This window comes from Balaenoptera physalus (genome assembly GCF_965194825.1).
Source record: "Balaenoptera physalus genome assembly, chromosome: 20".
NCBI classification, from domain to species: domain Eukaryota; kingdom Metazoa; phylum Chordata; class Mammalia; order Artiodactyla; family Balaenopteridae; genus Balaenoptera; species Balaenoptera physalus.
In genome coordinates, this window is record NC_138901.1 from 46,939,333 (window position 1) to 46,960,478 (window position 21,146).

Sequence of the window (21,146 nt, forward strand, 5' to 3'; positions counted from 1 at the left end):
CCATGTCCCCTGCATTGGCAGGCGGATTCTTAACCACTGCGCCACCAGGGAAGCCCCGATAGCCATGCTTCTTACGCAGTGGCTCAGGAACCCCCGCAGTGCAGAAGCCAGGTAGTCTTAAGGCTGAGGCCTGGAGCTGGCACAGCTCAGTTCCACTCTGTAACGATGCACATGTGACTGCATTGCTAGTCACCAGCCCAGCCTCGTCTCCAAGGGAGAGGTCTGCATGAGGATATGAGTACCACAAGGCATGGTTCGTGGTTCATTGGGGCCATTAATGTAACAGACTACCAAGTGATAGAGTCAAGATTTTCTTTTTGAAAGTTTTAATAAGCATGTTTTAAAAAAACATAACTGTAGGGACTTCCCTGGGTCCAGTGGTTAAGACTGCACGCTGCCAATGCAGGGGCCCGGGTTTGATCCCTGGTCAGGGAACTAGATCCTGCATACCGCAACTAACACCCAGCGCAGCCAAATAAATAAATGAATATTTTTAAAAAAAACAAAAAGCCTAACTGTAAGAGACAAGAAGGAAATGTAGCAGCACATATGAGTCCATACACGAAGCAGACAGTTCAGATTTCCTGCCACTTGACTAGCTTTTCATCGGGTTGTGGTAGAATTTAAATGAGACCCTGGGTATAAGTACCTGGTACACAGTAGGTGTTCAGTAGGTGGGAGCTGCTGTTGTATTGTTATTATTGCCATTATTATTTTTAATGACTAATATCTTGGTGTCAGTGGGAAGACACATAGCTAATGCAGTACATTTCATATGAACTGAGAAGAAACATTTTGGTTAGCTTCTTCAATTTCAGTTGACTATTTTTTATCTTTGTCTTTTATTTTTGATCCCTATGTTCTTGTTAGCTAATAGTGTTTAAAGCCAATCTCTAATTTAAAAATAGTTTTAGTTTCCTGTAAGCAAAACAATTGGGAAAATAAATTCTTAGATTACACTTGGAGGATAAAAATTCTTTTCTTCTATAAAGTCATGAAAGTGCATGTTTCAGAGGAGGTAGAGGAGATTCCAGTTAATTTCCTGAAACACATACACGTTATGTTGCGTTATATTATAGATAGAGCAACTGTATATTGCCACTTAAGACCAGAGGTATCTTAAATCAGATTCTAGGTAGGTTTTATGACATTTTAGTGGCTAAACTCTAGAGGAAAATGTATCAGTCACTGTTGTCTTGGAGGGCTGTGAAGTATTTATTTACTAGGCTTTTGCATGGCTTAGTATTGATGTATAAGCTTGATGACTTTTTGGCATTTTGAGAACTTATCCTTATGTTAAAACTTTAAAAATACAGTTGCTTTGGAATTAAGAGTCAACTGCAGTGGAAACTTTGTAAATAAGATTTAATGGTCTGTTACAGGAGAGGTTTTAGTAGAAAATTGGTTCTGAATATTGTTAATCAACATAAACAATGTATATTACAGTTTCCTTTTTGAGACTTTGAGTTGTGTATCATTTGTATTTTTCTTAAATTTACTTTGTTAGAAACCATCACAGTTGTTTTGCCCTGAGTGGTTGTCTACCACATTTTTTTTTAAACATCTTTATTGGAGTATAATTGCTTTACAATGTTGTGTTAGTTTCTGCTATATAACAAAGTGAATCAGCTATATGTATACATATATCCCCATATCCCCTCCCTCTTGCATCTCCCTCCCTTGTTAGTGGGAATGTAAATTGATACAGCCACTATGGAGAGCAGTATGGAGGTTCCTTAAAAAACTAAAAATAGAACTACCATATGACCCAGCAGTCCCACTACTGGGCATATACCCTGAGAAAATTCATAATTCAGAAAGACACGTGCATCCCAATGTTCACTGCAGCACTATTTACAATAGCCAGGACATAGAAGCAACCTAAGTGTCCATCGACAGATGAATAGATAAAGAAGATGTGGCACATACATACAATGGAATATTACTTAGCCATAAAAAGAAATGAAATTGAGTTATTTGTAGTGAGGTGGATGGTCCTAGAGTCTGTCACACAGAGTGAAGTAAGTCAGAAAGAGAAAGACAAATATGCTGACACATATATATGGAATCTACCACATGATTCTTTATGCAAGGACAAGAAATACATGTTGCAGCAGGAAATGTCTTCAGCCAATACATAATTTACCAGTTTACGGGAATGCTTTAAAATGGGGTCTGTAAGCACTAACCAGCTTGATGTAGTGGACAGACCATGGTCCTTGGAGTCGCACTGTTTCTGGCACTGGGAAGCCGTGGGGAAGTTATTTGACTTCCTTGAGCTTTACTTTCTTCAACGTAGACAATACAGACCTACCTCTCGGAGTTGTTGGGAAGATTGAATGAGCTAACAGTGAGCACACTGGACCGTGGTACCACATCAAATATGAAGAAATTCACTCAGCAGCGAAGTTCGCATTTTCAAATTAGTTTTATTAAAAGCCGAGCAAATGAACTTGATTAGTTACATGATTCAATTAAAGGTGGCTGTGGCTTTGAATTATGAACTCTTTCAGGGAGAAGAAAATGATGCCAAGGTAGTGTCAAGTTTGAAACAGCAGTGGTCGGGAATCTATGAACAAAAAGGAGTCAAGTTTACGATGAAATTGCGGGAGGTGGATTTGGAAATGGATTCTCCCTTCGCTGGCCCTCTCACTGCTTTGTGCTCACACACTTCCTTTTTTTCTGAGGTTCTGAAACAAAAACAAAACGTAGTGGAGCTCTGCAGCAGCTGAAGGAGCTTTTGAATTCTTCCTAAAGAGGAAATTGACTTTACCTAACCAATGCACTTCCTGTGTGTGCGGTGTCCGTCGAAGAGGGAGCTAGGACCTCACTGGTATAGCGCTGACTGCAGAATTTCCTCCCCGTGGCGAGGGTGCTCCAGCACGTTGTCTTCATTTATTCTGGTGTCTGTAAGGCCTGTGTGAATACCCGGGGATCTCGTTACCAATGCAGCTTCTGATCCAGTAATTCTGGGTGGGGCCTGAGATTTTGCATTTCTAACAATATTCCAGGTGGGATGTATCAAAATCATACGGCATTCTTTTCCTGGTTCTTTTTAAAAGGTCTTAAAAACGTACACGATTAACTTAATTTCACTGAACATTTATTTGCTAGGTGCTATGTATGTTAGGGCCCGATTCTCAAGGATCCCACAGTTGGTGATGCACCAAATCAAGGACATTTTGAATATACCCGCCCCCTGATTTCTTTTAAACTTCGACTTGGGTTTAGAAGTTCTCTAGTAATTTTACAGATATTAGTTAACAATTAAACTTAAATTAGGATTTCTCTTTTTCTTTATGATTTAAGAAATTCTTTCATTACCGCACAAATACCATCATAACTTACATTAATGTCAAAAGGGAAAAAAATTGTTTCTGTGATCTCCCCACCCCAGCCAATCAAACCATTTTTTTTTTTTTTCCTGTGTTTCTTTGTAGTCCTTAGACGTGGGCATCTTTTGTTTTTACATGGTTGTGAACATTTCTGGACAACAGTTTTGTATTCTTCTTAATTTTAGTGTTAGAGAATAAATAGAAAGTTTTCTAAATTTCTCTATTAACTGTTGAAATATTGTGCTTTATCCATATTTTGATATGTTCTTTTCTTGGTGTATTTTTCTTGGACATCAAATGTTCTTGCTAAGATCAAGTTAGCAAGGGTTAGGGTAGTAAACATAACATGTCTTAGGAAACTAATATGATATCTGCAAAGTAAAGTATGAGTTTGCTTTAATTCAACTGAGTGTTTGGCTTATAGTTAGAATTTTCCTGTTAAGTGAGAAAAAGTGAATTGTGTGTTATCTGTATTCTTAAAAAAAAAAATCCAGTGTCTGTATAGACAACTGACTTGTTTTCAAAATATCTCTGAGATGTAAAGATTTTCCTGTCATATCTCCAAAACAGCAGTTCTTAATCTGGGGTCTGTGGACCTAGGGTAGTGTTTCTCAAAGTGTGGGCTGCAGAGTCACAGGTGTGCTTGTAAAAAAGAACTCTGCCCATACGCTCCCCCAGCCCCTTCTCCAAGCTGGTTCTGGGATGGAGCCCTGCCATCTAAACTATAATAGGATGCAACTGTAGGATACGTGATTCTTCTGCAAAGCAAGTTTCAGAATTACTGCTCTGAGCAAGCCATGGTTGGTATCTGAGGGAATTTGTAATCTCTGAAATTGAATAAATTTCTTTTGGGTAGGGTTTATTCATTTTTTTGGGAAGAACCTCTCATTGAGATTCACAAAGAGGACCATGACTGAAAAAGGATGAAGTCATTGTCCCAGAAGTGTGTTTTTCCTGAACATCTGTCTTCTGCCTCCTCTTAACCTTTTGGATGGTGAATAAATTCTTAGTTTTCTTTTACCATAATGAAGGCATTTTGTCCATGAAGTGATTTTTTTTTGTATTGTGTTTGTTTTTTTTTTAATAGCTATTCTTTTTTTTTTTAAATAAATTTATTTATTTATTTGGCTGTGTTCGGTCTTCGTTGCGGTGTGCGGGCTTCTCATTGCGGTGGCTTCTCTAGTTGCAGAGCACGGGCTCTAGGCACGCGGGCTTCAGTAGCTGTGGTATGTGGGCTCAGTAGTTGTGGCTTGTGGGCTCTAGAGCGCAGGCTCACTAGTTGTGGCGCACAGGCTTAGTTGCTCCGCAGCATGTGGGATCTTCCCGGACCAGGGCTCGAACCGGTGTCCCCTGCTTTGGCAGGCGGATTCCTAACCCCTGCGCCACCAGGGAAGTCCCTGTATTGTGGGTTTGTTTTTTTTTTTTTAAACTTTGGATTTATTTATTTATTTATTTATGGCTGTGTTGGGTCTTCGTTTCTGCGCGAGGGCTTTCTCTAGTTGCGGCAAGTGGGGGCTACTCTTCATCGCGGTGCGCGGGCCTCTCATTATCGTGGCCTCTCTTGTTGCGGAGCACAGGCTCCAGACACGCAGGCTCAGTAGTTGTGGCTCACGGGCCTAGTTGCTCCGCGGCATGTGGGATCTTCCCAGACCAGGGCTCGAACCCGTGTCCCCTGCATTGGCAGGCAGATTCTCAACCACTGCGCCACCAGGGAAGCCCCTGTATTGTGGTTTTTAAACCTACCGTTTCTTTATTGCTTTTCAGTAAAATGAATTTTAATCTCCTCTTAATTTAATTTTTTTTTTTTGGTACTGAGACATTATTTCCAAGAACTACTTTGTGCAGATAATATTTATTTCTAACATTTATTTATTGAGAACAACAGTGTGCCCGTTATTTTACCAAGTGCGGTACATAGACTATTTTTATTTAATCCTTGCAGCAACTCCATGAAGCGAGCATTGTTATACTCATTTGACAAATAAGGGAACTGAGGCATGATATGTTTAATTAACTTAGCCAGATTGACATAGTTGTGAATGATGGGACCATTCTGTCTCACCTGAAGGCCAACTCTATGGAATTCTGCAAGTTTGCACAAATGAATCACATTTGGTTTATCATTGAATGGAAGGTGATGGTTGTGTAGTGCCTTGAGATTATTAGGGGTGATGCCTGTGGATTAGCCTCTTCTAGAGATTCTGAGTTTTTATGTTATTTCTTTTCAGATCAAAGAGAGTGCATCCCAGACGAGAGATGTCCTCAAACAGCATTTTAATGATTTAAAAGGAACCCTTGGGAAGCTCCTGGATGAGCGATTGGTGACCCTTTTGCAAGAGGTGGACACCATTGAACAGGAGACCATTAAACCTCTAGATGACTGCCAGAAGCTGATAGAGCACGGAGTTAACACTGCAGCGGACTTAGTCCAAGAAGGTGGGGAGTCCAGGGAGCCCGTTAAACGCAGCACATTCAGATTGACACTGCTGGTATCTCAGGGTTCCAGCAGGCTTCCTGCCATCTGTGGGGTGCTTAGGCTATTCGTACCTTGGGACAGTTTGTGATATAGGATGACAGGTGTACAGTGAGGTATCCTAGGGTAAGTGCAATTAATGTACTAATTATAATCATTTACAAAATAAGGAGTAAATGATTTTTATCATGGTTCTGTTAACACAGTGGTTTTACAGTCATTTTGAGTCTGTTCACATATTTTTCAGAGTGTCAGTGGTTTATAGGATTTAATGCCATCGTTCTTTTTAGAGATTAAGGAGTAGGATTGGTGTTTACTCCTGAAATTGCAGTGGTTATATCCCTAACTTTAGTCAATTATTTTGGTTAAAGCATGCCCGGTTCTTGCCTTGCTGCCTTCCTATCTCCACATCTACCTAACTCCCCTCCTTCCCTCCTGTAGGTCTTTGTCAGGTACATTAAATAAAAAGGTAGTAAGTTCTGCCCTTTGGGGTTCACAGCCCAGTGAGAGAAGCACACACGATGAGAGAGATCTAAGACCTCATGGGAGCACAGAAGGGGAAATGCTTACCTCTGGAAGAGTGTAGGATGGCTTTCTATAGGAGGAGTTCCACCAAGGCTTGAAGAAATTCATCAAGCAGACCAAGGAAGAAAAGGAGGTCACAGCACGACTGGAAGCAGAAGTAACGTCAGGAGTAAAGTGAATGGCATATCTGGGAGGTATTGAATGCAGTATTTCAGGCAGCAGAGTTATACAGTCAGATTTGCATTTTTAAAAAACGACACTGCCCACAGTTTGGAGACTGTGTTAGAGGTTGTAAGGAAGTAAAAGTGACCGATGAGGAAGTTGTGGCGGCAGTCAGATAGGAAACGATGGAGACGATGACAGGTGAAGATGAAGCAGAGCTGGTTTTAAGATTTTTCGGAGGGACTTCCTGGTGGCGCAGTGGTTAAGAATCTGCCTGCCACTGCGGGGAACATGGGTTCGAGCCCTGGTCTGGGAAGATCCCACATGCCGCGGAACAACGAAGCCCGTGCGCCACAACTACTGAGCCTGCACTCTAGAGCCCGTGAGCCACAACTACAGAGCCCATGCGCCACAGCTACTGAAGCCTGTGCACCTAGAACCCATGCTCCGCAACAAGAGAAACCACTGTAATGAGAAGCCTGTGCACTGCAATGAAGAGTAGCCCCTCACTCACCGCAACTAGAGAAAGCCCACACGCAGCAACAAAGACCCAACGGAGCCAAAAATGAATGAATGAGTGGCTGAATGAATAAATAAATATAAAATAAAATAAAAAGATTTTTTGGAGATAGAATTAATGGTGATCTTACTGAGCCGTAAGTGTTGATGATTGGTGATTGCCTGGTTATAGGATGGAGGAGAAAGAGAAGAATTTAGGATGACCCAACCCAGTGTGATTTTAGACGACTGGTTAATTGTGCCGTTGACTGACACAGAACATGAAGGGGGAGGGTGGGTAGTTAGACAGTTGGTTTGGGGTATGTTAGTTCGAGGTGCCGGAGATGCCAGGAGTTGGGAATGTGGGTGTGATGCTTAGGAGAGAGATCATACCTGGAGTTGTCAATATGGCAGTGAATGGTGTGTATGTCACCTCTGAATCCATGGGAATAAGTAAAATCATCAAGAGATAGTGTACAATATGAGAAGAGAAGGCTGCAGAAGGTGGGACTCTGAGGGACGCCAGTATTTAAAGGGCAGTTGAGGAAAAAGGATCCAGGGAAGGAGACTAAATACCATTGGTTCTTCGATGAGTGCTATGAGTGGCGTAGGATAAAAAGTGTGCGTGGCTGGCTCCCAGCTCTGTCACTCCAGCTGGAAGTTAGTCCCCTTTTCGGTCCCACTTAGAATATAGTACTAATGTTATCTTTACACGCTAATTACATTTTTGTCTTATCTTCAAGGAGAAGTGTTTATTTGCCACTGACCATAACAGTGCCTTTGAGAAAATTCTTTTTAGCAGGACTTCAGAATGTCTTTTCTTGGGCGCTTAGCATTTGGAAACAAACTCAGCAGCAGTTCAGCACAGGTCAGGAGTGTATACCAATCACCACGAGGCTTGACCAATGTTTTTATTTAGAAAATAAATCCATGGGCTTCCCTGGTGGCGCAGTGGTTGAGAATCTGCCTGCCAATGCAGGGGACACGGGTTCGAGCCCTGGTCTGGGAAGATCCCACATGCCGCGGAGCAACTAGGCCCGTGAGCCACAACTACTGAGCCTGCGCGTCTGGAGCCTGTGCCCCGCAACAAGAGAGGCCACTATAGTGAGATGCCCGCGCACCACGATGAAGAGTGGCCCCTGCTCGCTGCAACTGGAGAAAGCCCTCACACAGAAACAAAGACTCAACACAGCCATAAGTAAATAAATAAATAAATAAAATAATAATAATTAAAAAAAAAAAAAAAAAAAAGAAAATAAATCCTTTGAGGCACATACATGCTTGTTGCAGCATCTGATTTTTTTTTTTTTTTTATACTTCAGAAATGTTTTAACTTTCAAACTTTTTTCTCCCCTCCCTTCCCGAGGGATTAAAAACTTACTTATGAAATTTTTAGGATTTTGAGGCAGTGTTCAGTGTGTCTGTTTTCCTTTTGGTAAGGGGGAAGGTCATGTCATGTGGTCTCAAAACACTTGAGTAACTCCAGGGTATACTGAGATGGAAAACAGTTCTGGTAGTGTTCTTCAGGGCTGTGGAAGGACAGAGATGTTGATCATTTTCTTATGACTTTATATAATATTTCCTTTATATGACCCTTCACCCTATTGCTTGTGTCAGGATAATATTTGCACTGACTCCTATTGGAGTTGATAAAGATTCTGTAGGGGAGATGGGAAGAGGTCCCTGGGACTTATGCCTTGCATAAAATTAGTTGACAAACCAAGTTTCCATTTGTAGAGCAGAATCTTTCATCTCTGGCAGAATGTCGTCATTGTGTACCCCTTTCCTCTTGGGTTTAACCTTAAAGCCGTTTCTAAAATAGTTTCTTATTTATTTATTTGTTTGTTTGTTTTTGGCTGCATTGGGTCTTCGTTGCCTCGCACAGGCTTTCTCTAGTTGCGACGAGCGAGGGCTACTCTTTGTTGCGGCATGCGGGCCTCTCGTTGCGGTGGCTTCTCTTTGTTGTGGAGCACGGACTCTAGGCGTGCGGGCACAGTAGTTGTGGCACGCAGGCTCAGCAGTTGTGGCGCACAGGCTTAGTTGCTCCACGTCATGTGGGATCTTCCCAGGCAGGGGCTTGAACCCGTGTCCCCTGCATTGGCAGGCGGATTCTTAACCAGTGAAGTCCCTAAAATAGTTTCTACATTTACTTTTGGGGAATTTGTGACATCACTTAAGAATTGTTTTCAAGAGAACCAGAGACCCACTTAGACATGGGTTGTGTTGATTAGTTTATAACGTAACCATTTTTCCCTGTACTAGTTCTCTTATTCCTGATTGTAGGTGAGATCGCCATTCTGGGTGGTGTAGGAGAACAGAATGAAAAACTGTGGAGCTTTACCAAAAAGGCCTCACACATCCAGTTGGACAGGTAAAAGAGTTAGTGTCTCTTGGGCTTAAGCTGTCCGCTTTTCTTTTTTTCTTTTTGCCTGTTAAAAATTCTGATTCAGGGATATAGAGAATGTATTTTTCAAGTTTTCACTGCCCATTACCAGTATTACTAGTATGAAATAGTTGTGATTGTAATCTCTGGTATAGAATTACTACCGATTTTCTACAATCCTAATGTGTAAGAGAATTGTTAATTTAAAAAAATCTGAACAAAGTCATAGCTCAAACAACAAAGTCCTACTGTATAGCACAGGGAACTATATTCAATATCCTGTGATAAACCATAATGGAAAAGAATATAAAAAAGAACGTATATATATATAACTGAATTACTTTGCTGTATAGCAGAAATTAACACAACATTGTAAATCAAGTACACTTGAATTAAAACAAACAAAACTGAGTCATAGCTCAGTAAACCAGATCTTTTGCTATAAACTTGACAATTGTGATCCTACCCATTTTCTCTTGTTCCTTTCATTTATTTGGGAAGAGAATTTTTATGTAATATCTTGCAAAACCCCCACTGCCATTAGCATTGTTTACTGGGGGCTTCTGCACTGTTACAGTATGTGACTGATCTACAGTATTTCTTGTTGGGGAATTCCGTGGCAGTCAGTGGTTAGGACTCCACGCCTTCACTGCTGAGGGCCTGGGTTTGATCCCTGGTCTGAGAACTAAGATCCCACAATCTGTGCAGCGCGGCCAAAAATAAATGAATAAAATATTCCTTGTTATTTTTAAAAAAATTGAGATATAGTTGATTTACAGTGTTGTATACGTTTCAGGTGTACAGCATAGTGATTTGCAGTTTTTCAAGGCTATACTCCCTTGTATTTTTAACTTTCAGTTAAAAGCCTTATAAACACATGAGCCTTGTTTCCTCAGCTTACCAGAGGTGCCTTTACTGGTTGATGTGCCTTGCTTATCTGCTCAGTTGGATGACTCAATTCTTAACATAGTGAAAGACCATATTTTCAAGCACGGAACGGTAGCATCTCGCCCACCAGTACAGATAGAAGAATTGATAGAGAAACCCGGAGGCATCATCGTACGATGGTGTAAGGTACGTAATTCAGGATCGTAGAAGTGGCTTCAGCATTATGGATTTGAGATTTGGGGGCCTTTACGATTTTTTTTTTATTAGTTGCCTTTGAATATTTTCTTCTCTTTGTGAACAGAAGTGCCCTTTGCTTTACAGCTAAGGTCACAGGGAACTTGAACTGAGGTAGCTCTTCCAGTTGGGATAAACAATTTTGAAGGTACTTTATAAAATCTCTGTATCGAAATGTTGTTTCCCATCACATATTTCCCAGACTTAACTCTTGGTGAGTTGAGGATCGCTCAGAATTAGAAAAGTCAGAAGGTGATAGTGAATATTGGGTGTTGGATATTTTTCTGTTCAACACTGAACTAATACCTCTGAAATAAAGTTTTAAAGTATAGTTTTTTCACACTGTCAGCATTGCCAAGAATTTTGTGTATTAAATCATATTATGCGTGTGAGTTACCATATTTTAGATAAAAACCATGTCCAGATGAGTCATGATGTCTTGGCTGTTGACAGATAACATCATTCAGAGATGGGTGGTCAGCTTCTGGAAACTATTTTCTTAAATGGGATTTTTATTTTTTTATTTTTTTATTTTTATTTTTTCCAATTTTTTGGTTTGTTTTTTAATTAATTAATTTTTTGTTTTTGCCTATCTGTGGACCTACAATTTCCAGTTTTTTTGCTGTAACCATTATTATTCATGTTTCCTTGTGTCCACATTTAAGATTGTTTTCTAAAGCATATACCTAGCCATAACATTATGAAGTCTTAGAGTATTGGATCTATACTCTACTAGGAAATACCAAACTCTTTCCAAAGTGACTGTCCCAGAGTATACTTCTACCAGTAGTGTATGTGTTCCTCTTACTCTGCATCCTGACCAATACTTGGCATTGTCAGACTTTATATTTTTGCCAATATGGTATCTCATTGTGGATTTTGATTGCATTTTCCATACTACAAATTAGGTTAAATATTTTTATATATTTTTGGCTGCTTACATTTCTTATTCTCTAGAATGCTTATTCATGTCTTTTGCCCATTTCCCTTATTGGGTGGTTTGTCTTCTGTTAATTTTTTTTTAAATTTATTTATTTTACTGTTTTATTTTATTTATTTATTTATTTTTGGCTGCGTTGGGTCTTCATTGCTGTGTGCAGGCTTTCTCTAGCTGCGGCGAGCAGGGGCTACTCTTCGTTGCGGTGTGCAGACTTCTCATTGCGGTGGCTTCTCTTGTTGCGGAGCACGGGCTCTAGGCTCATGGGCTTCAGTAGTTGTGGCATGTGGGCTCAGTAGTTGTGGTTTGTGGCTCTAGAGCACAGGCTCGGTAGTTGTGGCTCACGGGCTTCGTTGCTCCGCGGCATGTGGGATCTTCCCAGACCAGGGATTGAACCCGTGTCCCCTGCATTGGCAGGCGGATTCTTAACCACTGTGCCACCAGGGAAGCCCTGTCTTCTGTTAATTTTAAGGAGTCCTTTATATATTTCAGATATTAGCTCTCTCTTGGTTATATGAATAATGTAGTTTTGGGATACTTGTCTTTGAATTTTGAATGTCTTATCTTTGGCATTAATTGTTTAGAAGACATGCCATTACTTCAGAGGAAGCAGATTTTTTTCATATCAGACTGGGGTTATAAAACACGTGGTTCAATAAGGAAAAGAAGGGAAATAATAATGGCATGTTTCCTCTGACCTTCCTGAGAAGAGCCCGTATTCAGCATGTGGGCCTGTATGCTTGGCCCCAAATGCCCCCATTCAAAGTTCCTAAGTAGTGATGCTGAGAGAAGTTATTCTCTGACTTTTACCTAACGTAAAGCCTTTCTCCTCAGGTGGATGACGACTTTACCGCCCAAGATTACAGGCTCCAGTTCCGTAAATGTACTTCCAGTCATTTTGAGGACGCGTATGTAGGCTCTGAAACTGAATTCATAGTATTGCACATAGACCCCAATGTTGATTATCAGTTCAGAGTCTGCGCCCGAGGAGATGGCCGACAGGAGTGGAGTCCTTGGAGTGTCCCCCAGATAGGTCATTCCACGCTGGTGCCTCATGGTATGCTGTTGCCTTCTCACTCCTGAAGCTTAACTGTGTACGAGTACACGTATCCTGTGCTAAAGGCAGCACACTGACAACCCTTTTTCCTAAGGAAAAACCCTGAATTGATGGAGAATAACATGGAATATGTCTTTTACTTCCTGCTCAAATTACTTCATGTGAATTTTGAGAAATTTTCATTCGTTCTTATCTCCAGAGTCCCCGAACAGTGCCAGGCAGGATTATAAGCATCCCTAAAACCAAAGATTTTAAATATTGCATTAGAAGACTGCAATATTTGACCCAGACCTTCAACGTATATCTTTTTTTTTTTTTTTTTTTTTAATTTATTTATTTATATATTTATTTATGGCTGTGTTGGGTCTTCGTTTCTGTGCGAGGGCTTTCTCTAGTTGCAGCAAGTGTGGGCCACTCTTCATTGCGGTGTGCTGGCCTCTCACTGTCGCGGCCTCTCTTGTTGCGGAGCACAGGCTCCAGACGCACAGGCTCAGTAGTTGTGGCTCACGGGCCCAGTTGCTCCGCGGCATGTGGGATCTTCCCAGACCAGGGCTCGAATCCGTGTCCCCTGCATTAGCAGGCAGATTCTCAACCACTGCGCCACCAGGGAAGCCCCAACGTATATCTTGATAGAGGCTTTTTCTTAGAAGTCTTATGATCCAAAATTGACCTCTCCTATATTACTTTTTAAAAAGATTTAGACTCGGTTAATTACTTCTTAATCAGGTTGGAATAAGCTCAAACGTGATTTTATTAGGTAAGAGATAACACTTATTTGATCTTCCTTGCCAAAAATGTGTAGGAAGAAACTAAAATCTTTTTTGTGATTTGTAGGATTGACCATGACACCCTGTCACTGAATTTTTCCTTTCATTGAACTTGCCCATGAACCCTAAGTAGCGTCTTCCACTTCCAAGTTTTATTTAATGTGTCTGTGTTGAAGATATTCCCCAAAAGATTCTAACAATTTACAATATCTTTGCTTTTTAAAAAGAGTGGACAGCTGGCTTTGAGGGGTACAGTCTGAGCAGTCGAAGAAACATAGCGCTTCGGAATGATGCTGAATCGTCCGGTGTTCTCTACTCCAGCGCTCCCACTTACTTCTGTGGGCAGACATTAACATTCAGGCAAGTGGATATTAAAAGATCTGTCTGTCATGCCTTAGGCAGTAATTGAAGTGCACAGAGCATCCATGAGCTTCGGATCAAAACAGTCCTGAGTTTATTCCGTCATTTCTAGGTAGTGTTACTTCGGAGCAATTTCCTTATTTCTCTTTGCTTCGCTTTTCTCGTATGTATTCACAGGGTTATTATGAGCATGAACTGAGATAATGGGTATAAAATGCCTTGCTTCTGCCTGATACATAGTGTGTATTCACTGTGTTTACATCTTCTTTCTTCTTAGTAAATAGAATACCTCTCAGAAATCAATCTTAAGCATTCAGAGGTCCCCAATTTTTTTTTTCTTTGTGAATCAATAAGAGCAAGTATCTGTGAGAGACAACCTATCAGAGTAAACATACTATATATATAGTCTCTGTAAAATAAAATTGAAAGCATGCCTCTCCTGTCGCCAATTAATTTTCTATTTCTTCATCCATTTCTTCCTGTATTAGAAAAATTCCCTTTTTCTTGTTTTCATGTTGTCTGAGATGTATTCTCTGTGGTCCTATTTCTAAATAGCTTTTCCTAAAAACCAAAGCCCGGTTTTGATTTAGAAAAGTGAAGCTTGTCTGATGTTCACCATACACACCTCAGTGTAGCAAACTCTCCTCTAAGTTTTAAGTTGTGAGATCATAGGATTTTATGGTGAATGTTTGTTCCAGGTTCCTCTTGGTCTCAGTCCCTTGTTGTATAAGGCATGGAGTGTATCTGAGAGTTTTATCTAAGCTAGTGTTGCCATGTTCTCCACCAGCCAAGTCATTTGAACTGTCAGCATGATCAGAATGCACTAGTTTATGCTTTGTCTCATTTTTTTTTTTAAATAAATTTATTTATTTATTTTATTTTTGGCTACGTTGGGTCTTCATTGCTGTGCGTGGGCTTTCTCTAGTTGCGGCGTGCAGGGGCTACTCTTCGTTGTGGTACGTGGGCTTCTCATTGCCGTGGCTTCTCTTGTTGAGGAGCATGGGCTCTAGGCACGAGGGCTTCAGTAGTTGCAGCACGTGGGCTTGGTGGTTGTGGCTCGTGGGCTTTAGAGTGCAGGCTCAGTAGTTGTGGCACACGGGCTTAGTTGCTCCGCCGCATGTGGGATCTTCCCGGACCAGGGATCGAACCTGTGCCCTCTGCGTTGGCAGGTAGATTCTTAACCACTGTGCCACCAGGGAAATCCCATTTGTCTCTTTTTTTTTGGACGTATCCAAAATCTGTTTATTGGGATGGTTTCCCATTCATCTTGATTCCAGGGGCTTTTAGTGCTGCTTCCGCCTGAAGGAGCAACCTTTGGTAAGCCTTGCTTTTCCTCCTGCAGGCTGGCAGAGGACGGTAGAGCAGCCAACACACAAAACTACTGTCTGTGCATGGCTAAAGACGGTGGTGATTTTATAGCATCCTGGGCTTTTCACATCCATGAAACAGGAATTGGGGCTCTGCACCAGGCGCTGCTTCTTGTGTTTCCTCTTCTCCTCTTCTGGAGAGGGATGAAGGAGATCCTTTGCGAGAGGCATGTCCTCGTGGGGAGGTCGTCACCGTCAGAAACCTTGTCTCATTTTTGACACCTCCTCTCACCCCTTACGTTATGAAAAAAGAATGACTTAATAACCAGAAAAAACTAACAAAGAGAAATGAGGAGTCTGGTACCTAACATCTGTTTAATTATTCCCCAGGTAATCAGGAGTTTTCTGTACTAACAAACCTCTTCTCTGCTGATGTCCTTTGTTTATAGAAATACTCCCATTAGTGAGTCTGCTAAGAACAGGGTACTTCTGTATAATGATAGGACTTCCTGAGTTAACAGATTCAGGCCAGATACCTCAGATCATAATAAGAATAATAATCATAGTATTATTAATTGCAGTTAATATTTAAATTGCATTTACTATGTGCCAGGTACTGTTCTAAGCACTTTACTTATATTAACTCATTTGATTCTCACAATAACCCAATGAAATAGGTGTAGTTACCCATTTTAGGGATGAAGATACTGAGGCACAGAGAAGTGAAGTCATTTACGCAGTGTCATATAACTAGTAAGTGGCAAAGCTAGGATTTAAACCCAGTCTGGCTCCAGTAATTTTAACCACTGGTCTGTATTGCTTCTCATTTGTCTTTTTTCATGGGAGAGTAAACATGATTTGAGTTAGTGTGGAAATGTATAGTTTCTCCGCTACTGTATCCTCAACTCTTTTCCTTTTCTCTCTTCTATGATTTTTATCCCTGGGTGATGGTGATCTGATGCTCTTTTTACTTTTAACTTCTCCCTCTGTGAACACAGGGGAAGGGCCGATAGATGACCTACTTAGGTTTGTTTCTAAAGTCATTCAGTAAATGTTTATAGATTACAACATTGGAAATTACACACATTGATTTAAACCCATGTACTGTCTGTGGACTGTGGCCTGACACTTAGTCGGCCTCAATAAACCATTAGTTCCTCCCTCCTCCTCCAAAGGGGCCCCCCTTGGTAGGGTGATTAAGTGAAACTTATTTAAGCTCAGTATTATCTTAGCCAGACCGTTGCATTTTTGTCATTTTTCCTTTGAATGTGGATTGAAAATGTTTTCTCTCCTTGTTTAAAGGAATTTCAGGCATTGGCAGTTAAGGCAGAGGATGTGAATGGTGTGTTTGTATGGGGCACCTTCATGCATGGGGTTGGGGGCAGATAGGCCTGCTTGAATCAAGGTAAACTTTATTCAGCTTTTTGAGGGCCTCATAGTCAGAAGGGAGATTATACTCCTGCAGGCCCTGCCCTGTTGCTCAGCCCAGTCGATCCCTGCTGAAGTTTCTGGAATGCTTAGAACTGCTGACACCAAAGGAACCTGTTACTGGCCGGCTTTTAACAGTCTCTAGAGCCCAGTCTCATGTGGTGCCCGGGTCTGCTAGCAACCCCCTCCTTCCAGGCCTCTCCCTGATTTCCTGTCTTGAACATTCCTGCTTTCCCTTGCTTCTAAGATTTCCCAATCTTACTATTTTTTAAACCGTATTTTTCTCTCTGTCTGTGAGTCTGTTTCTGTTTTGTAGATAGGCTCATTTTTACCGTATTTTAGATTCCACATATAAGTGATATCATATTAAACCCTAGCTTTTAGTTTGTTTGTAGAGGGAGGATTACATGAAGTCAGGGAGACATATCTGCTTTGGGATGTTCACATATAATAGCTATTCCTCCCAGATAACCTAAGGAATATTCCTTAGACTTATTTTTCCTGTCCATATCCTTCTGTCTTAAACTGCTTTTCTAAAATGTAAGGACAGTTGTAAGGACAGTTCTGCTCGCCTGTGGTCTTTGTGAATGATGCTGATTGTTTCATACAAGCCCATTCCATTCAGGTGGTACTTACAGTACTTGGTATCGTTGGGAATGCAAAGTTTAAGAAAAAGAAAAAACTAGAATCTTATCTAAACATAGAATAGGCAGTTTATAAATTATAAAGTATAAGAAAGATCCTGACTGCCGTGGAATATAGAAGAAGGAAGAGTTACTTCTAGATGAGGGGTTGGTGAAGGCTTTATCTCAGGTAGGGCTGAAAAGGAAAGTTCAAGTAGAGAAACAAAGCAAGAACCAAAGATATGGAGGAGAAAAAAATATAAAAAACAGGAAGTAATGAGTGTGAATGGGTTTTATAGAGATGGGAGTATAGTCAGAACCCCAGAAAAGTACGACATTCTTGTGGACAGTCTGTGTATATTTATTTCTTTTTCAATTTCTCAAAGACTTGCCCCTTTGGAGCTCACTTGTGCCCATTTATAAGGAGGACATTTGATACCACATACAGAGGTCTTTTTCTTTTTTCCTTTTCCCAACAAAAGTCTTCACCAAGTAAAACCAAGTCAGGTTTACATTTCATAGTCTTGGGAGTCATGCTCTGCATTTGACTTTTCATGAATTCACGAGTTGAGCTAGACTACAAAATAATAACAGCCAGCTCACTTTTGTCGAACCCTACTGTGTGTTACTTCTTAAGTATTGAGTTAATGTCTATAAATCCTCATTACATGCTCAGGAGGTAGACACATTTTATAGATGAGGAAACTGAGATGTAAAAAGATTAAACCACCTGCCTGAGGTTGTACAGATTCTTAATAGTAATGCTGAGATTCAAATCCTAGCAGTCTAGCCCTGTAGGACTCTGCTTGGACTTAGAGTGAGTTGGAAGGCCATTGGAGGACATGGAGCAAATGAATGATGTGATCTGACATATGTTTTACAAGTCATTTTGGCTGCTGGGTGGAAAATAGTCTGTACAGCGGTACAGGCTGGAAGGAGACCATTTAGGAGGCTGGAGAGGAGGAGCAAAAATATTACCAGAAATGAAGGGAAAGCTGTATTCAGCATTCCAGTATTAATCTTGGTGACGGCTAATGATGGCTTGGACCAGGATGGAGCAGTTGAGGTAATGATAAGTGGTCAGAATCTGGATTTATTTTGAAGGAAGAACTGATGGGATTTATTGACAGGTTGGTTGTGAGGTATGAGAAAGGAGTCAAGTGTAACCTTAGGGTTTTTGGACTAAGTAACTTAGGGTAGAATTATCATTTACTGAGGTAGGTAAGGTCTTATGAGGAGCCTATTTATGGGTGAATATCAGTTTGTTCTTTCACAAATTAATTTTAGTTCCTTATTAGACATATAAGTGAAAATGTGGGGTAGACAGATATACAAATCGGGAGTTCAGTGGAAAAGACCAGACTGGAGATACTAATTTGAGAGTTTTTAATGTATAGATGTGTGTTTAGAGCCATGAGACTGCATGAGATTAGCCAGGGAATGAGTATAGGGAGAGGACACTGGAGAACTCTTAACATTTAGCTTTTGGGGAGGAAAGAACCAGCAAAGGATGCTGAGGAGGAGTAGCAAGTGAGGTAGACGGGAAAAGTGGGAGAATGTGGTGTCCTTGAAGCCAAGCAAAGGAAGTGTTTCCAAGAGGAAGTAGCGATCAATTATGTCAAATGTTGCTGACCCAACAGATAAGAAAAGGACTGAGAATTGACTTTTGGGTTTGCAGCGTGGACATGGATTGGTGACCCTGACGTGAACAGTTTCAGGGGAGCTGTGGTGGAGGGAAGCTTGACTAGAGTGGGTTCAAAAGAGAGATGGGATCTTTGGGGACCAATAGATGCATAGTAGCACCATAGTTCTGAATTTTTCGACTACTGGAAACTTTTTGGAGAAATAAAGAGGTGGGGGGTAGGGACCCATAAGTACTTTTTCAACAGAACTAAGAAATACAGAAAACTCAAATTCCAAATTAGCTGTAAAGGCCCGCTAAGACACAGCTAGGCTGGAAATCATGAGTTTGCTGGCCAGTCTCAGAAATCTCCAAATATTCAGTCCCAGAAGGAGAAGACTCCACCCTAAGACTATAAACAGGGCCAGGACTGAACAGTGTTTGAGTGTTCTTGAGGAAGCAGAGAGAAAAGGTGGGAAAAATGTCCAGGGGAGTCACAGTGCATCATCTTAGGAAGCAAGGACTGTGTCCCTTGGTGACAGTGGACAGTAGTTTATAAGCAGCCTTTGAAGAGAACTGAGGTCTGGCAATAGAAGCTCTTTTGAACCAGATTAGGTTTTGAGTGTCAGAGGAGATGTGGCTTCACAGAAGAGCCATATTATAAGGTAGTACCTTCCTATAGCAATGGGGGACAGGCTGGAGAGCTGTAAATCTGAAAGTCACCCTTCATTTAGTTTTTTTTTTTTTTTTTTTTTCCGGCCGCACTGAGTGGCATGTGGGATCTTGGTTCCGCAACCAGGGATCAAACCCAGGCCCACAGCAGTGAAAGCACCGAGTCCTAACCACTGGACTTCCAGGGAATTGCCATCTTCATTTAGTTTTTTAAAAAATGGCTTCCATCAGTGTTTTGCAATTTTTTTCTTGTCTTATTACACTGGCTAGGAAGTATAATTTTGAATAGCAGTGTTGAAAGCAGACATCCTTGTCTTATTCCAGATCTTAGCAGGAATATATTCAGTCTTTCACATTAAGTATGATGCTAGCTGTAGGGTTTTTTTGTAGACAACCTCTATCTGGTTAAGGAAGTTCCCTTCTATTCTTAGTTTTGCTGAGAGTTTTATCTATAAATGGATGTTTAATTTTGTCAAATTATTTTTATATATCTTTTAAGATAATCATATGGGTTTTCTTCTGTTGATATGGTTACAATGATAGATTTTTTAACATTGGATCAGCTTTGCATTCCCATGAAAAACCCCACTTGACCGTGTATTATTCTTTATATATGTTGCTAAATTTAAGTCTTATATTTTTTTTGAGGATTTTTATGTCTCTTCAGAAGAGAGATATCTGTCTGTTTTTTCTTATGATGTCTTTGGTATCAGGGTAATTGCTAGCCTCATAAAGTGAGGTGGGAAGTATTTCTTCCTCTTTTATTTCTCAGAACTGTTTGTGAGAATTGGTATTATTTCTTAAATGCTTCATAGAATTCACCAATGAATTCGCTATCCTAGAATTTTTTTTGTTGGAAGATTTTCAATTTCTATAATAGATATAAGACTATCAGTTTCATTTTAAAAGAGGATAAAAGCTATTTAGGATTTGTATAGTAAGGAGTATATTTCTATATCAAAAATCCTTGTTTACTATGACTTGATAAGACATCCCTTCTTTCTCTTTCTTTTTCCTGACAAGTCAAGCTGTGCTATGACCCTCTTTTTTGACATATGGCGTATTCTTTATTCCTTGGGCTAGTTTCCTGTTAGTGACACAGGCCAACTAGCTGTGTTCCTGGAAGCACTTGCAGTCTTCCCAGCAGTGTGTGAGGGTCCTGACTGATGTCACTACATCCTTGTCAGTATTAAGTATTACTGTTTTTACCTAATTTGTAGCTGTAGGACATAATAATATTTTCATTTTCTTTCTTATGTTTATCATAAAGTTGGATATTTTTCATAATATATTATGATACATTAGCCAAACAACTGAATTTTTATATCTTTGCTCCAGGTGTTCACTGTGAGAAGAAGGAAGTTTGAGATTATATGAGAATTTGCCACTTAAATCCAGTCAGTTAGCCAAAGTGCCAGAGTAGTAGGAATAGATTAGCTTTCTTTCTGCCATCGAAATTTTTCCTTTTTGTTCTGAACCATGTTCTTTCTCAGAATACTTTACCTTTGAGAAAAATTATCACCTAGAACTTTCTACATGACTCTATGCAATGGATGCATTCCTACCAACTTGTGCATAAATTGATTTTTTTTATTAATCGTATCTCCAAGGTCACTGTACCCTACTATGAATTATTTTGTATACCATTTTTCTTTTTTTATATACTTTTTATATTTGGATGATTTATGGCAGAGTTTCTTATAGGACTTGTTTATGTGAGAGAACCACTTGGGTAGTTTTTTAGGAAATAATGTCATGACTACTTGTCTTGCAATTTAAAAATTCAAAGATTTTAGCTACTTCCCTGGAGGGAAGTCCAGTGGTTAGGACTTGACGCTTTTACTGCTGGGTCCCCAGGTTCAATCCCTGGTCGGGG

The 21,146-nt window shown here is 40.4% G+C and overlaps 1 protein-coding gene and 1 pseudogene across 2 annotated transcripts in view; one reads left to right on the plus strand and one right to left on the minus strand.

Annotated features, from left to right (window-relative positions):
* The window catches only part of CRLF3 (cytokine receptor like factor 3), a 37,501-nt gene that overhangs the window by 7,696 nt on the left and 8,659 nt on the right, over positions 1 to 21,146 (plus strand). Inside the window, exons 2-6 of the mRNA XM_082442302.1 lie at positions 5,564 to 5,771; positions 9,277 to 9,364; positions 10,273 to 10,450; positions 12,270 to 12,492; positions 13,487 to 13,619. Of these exons, the coding sequence (XP_082298428.1) occupies positions 5,564 to 5,771; positions 9,277 to 9,364; positions 10,273 to 10,450; positions 12,270 to 12,492; positions 13,487 to 13,619 (830 nt within the window). The remainder of the gene's footprint in view (positions 1 to 5,563; positions 5,772 to 9,276; positions 9,365 to 10,272; positions 10,451 to 12,269; positions 12,493 to 13,486; positions 13,620 to 21,146) is intronic.
* LOC309650665 (small ribosomal subunit protein eS27 pseudogene) lies at positions 14,834 to 16,091 on the minus strand (annotated as a pseudogene). Its single transcript has one exon. The product of its transcript is annotated as a small ribosomal subunit protein eS27 pseudogene (transcript).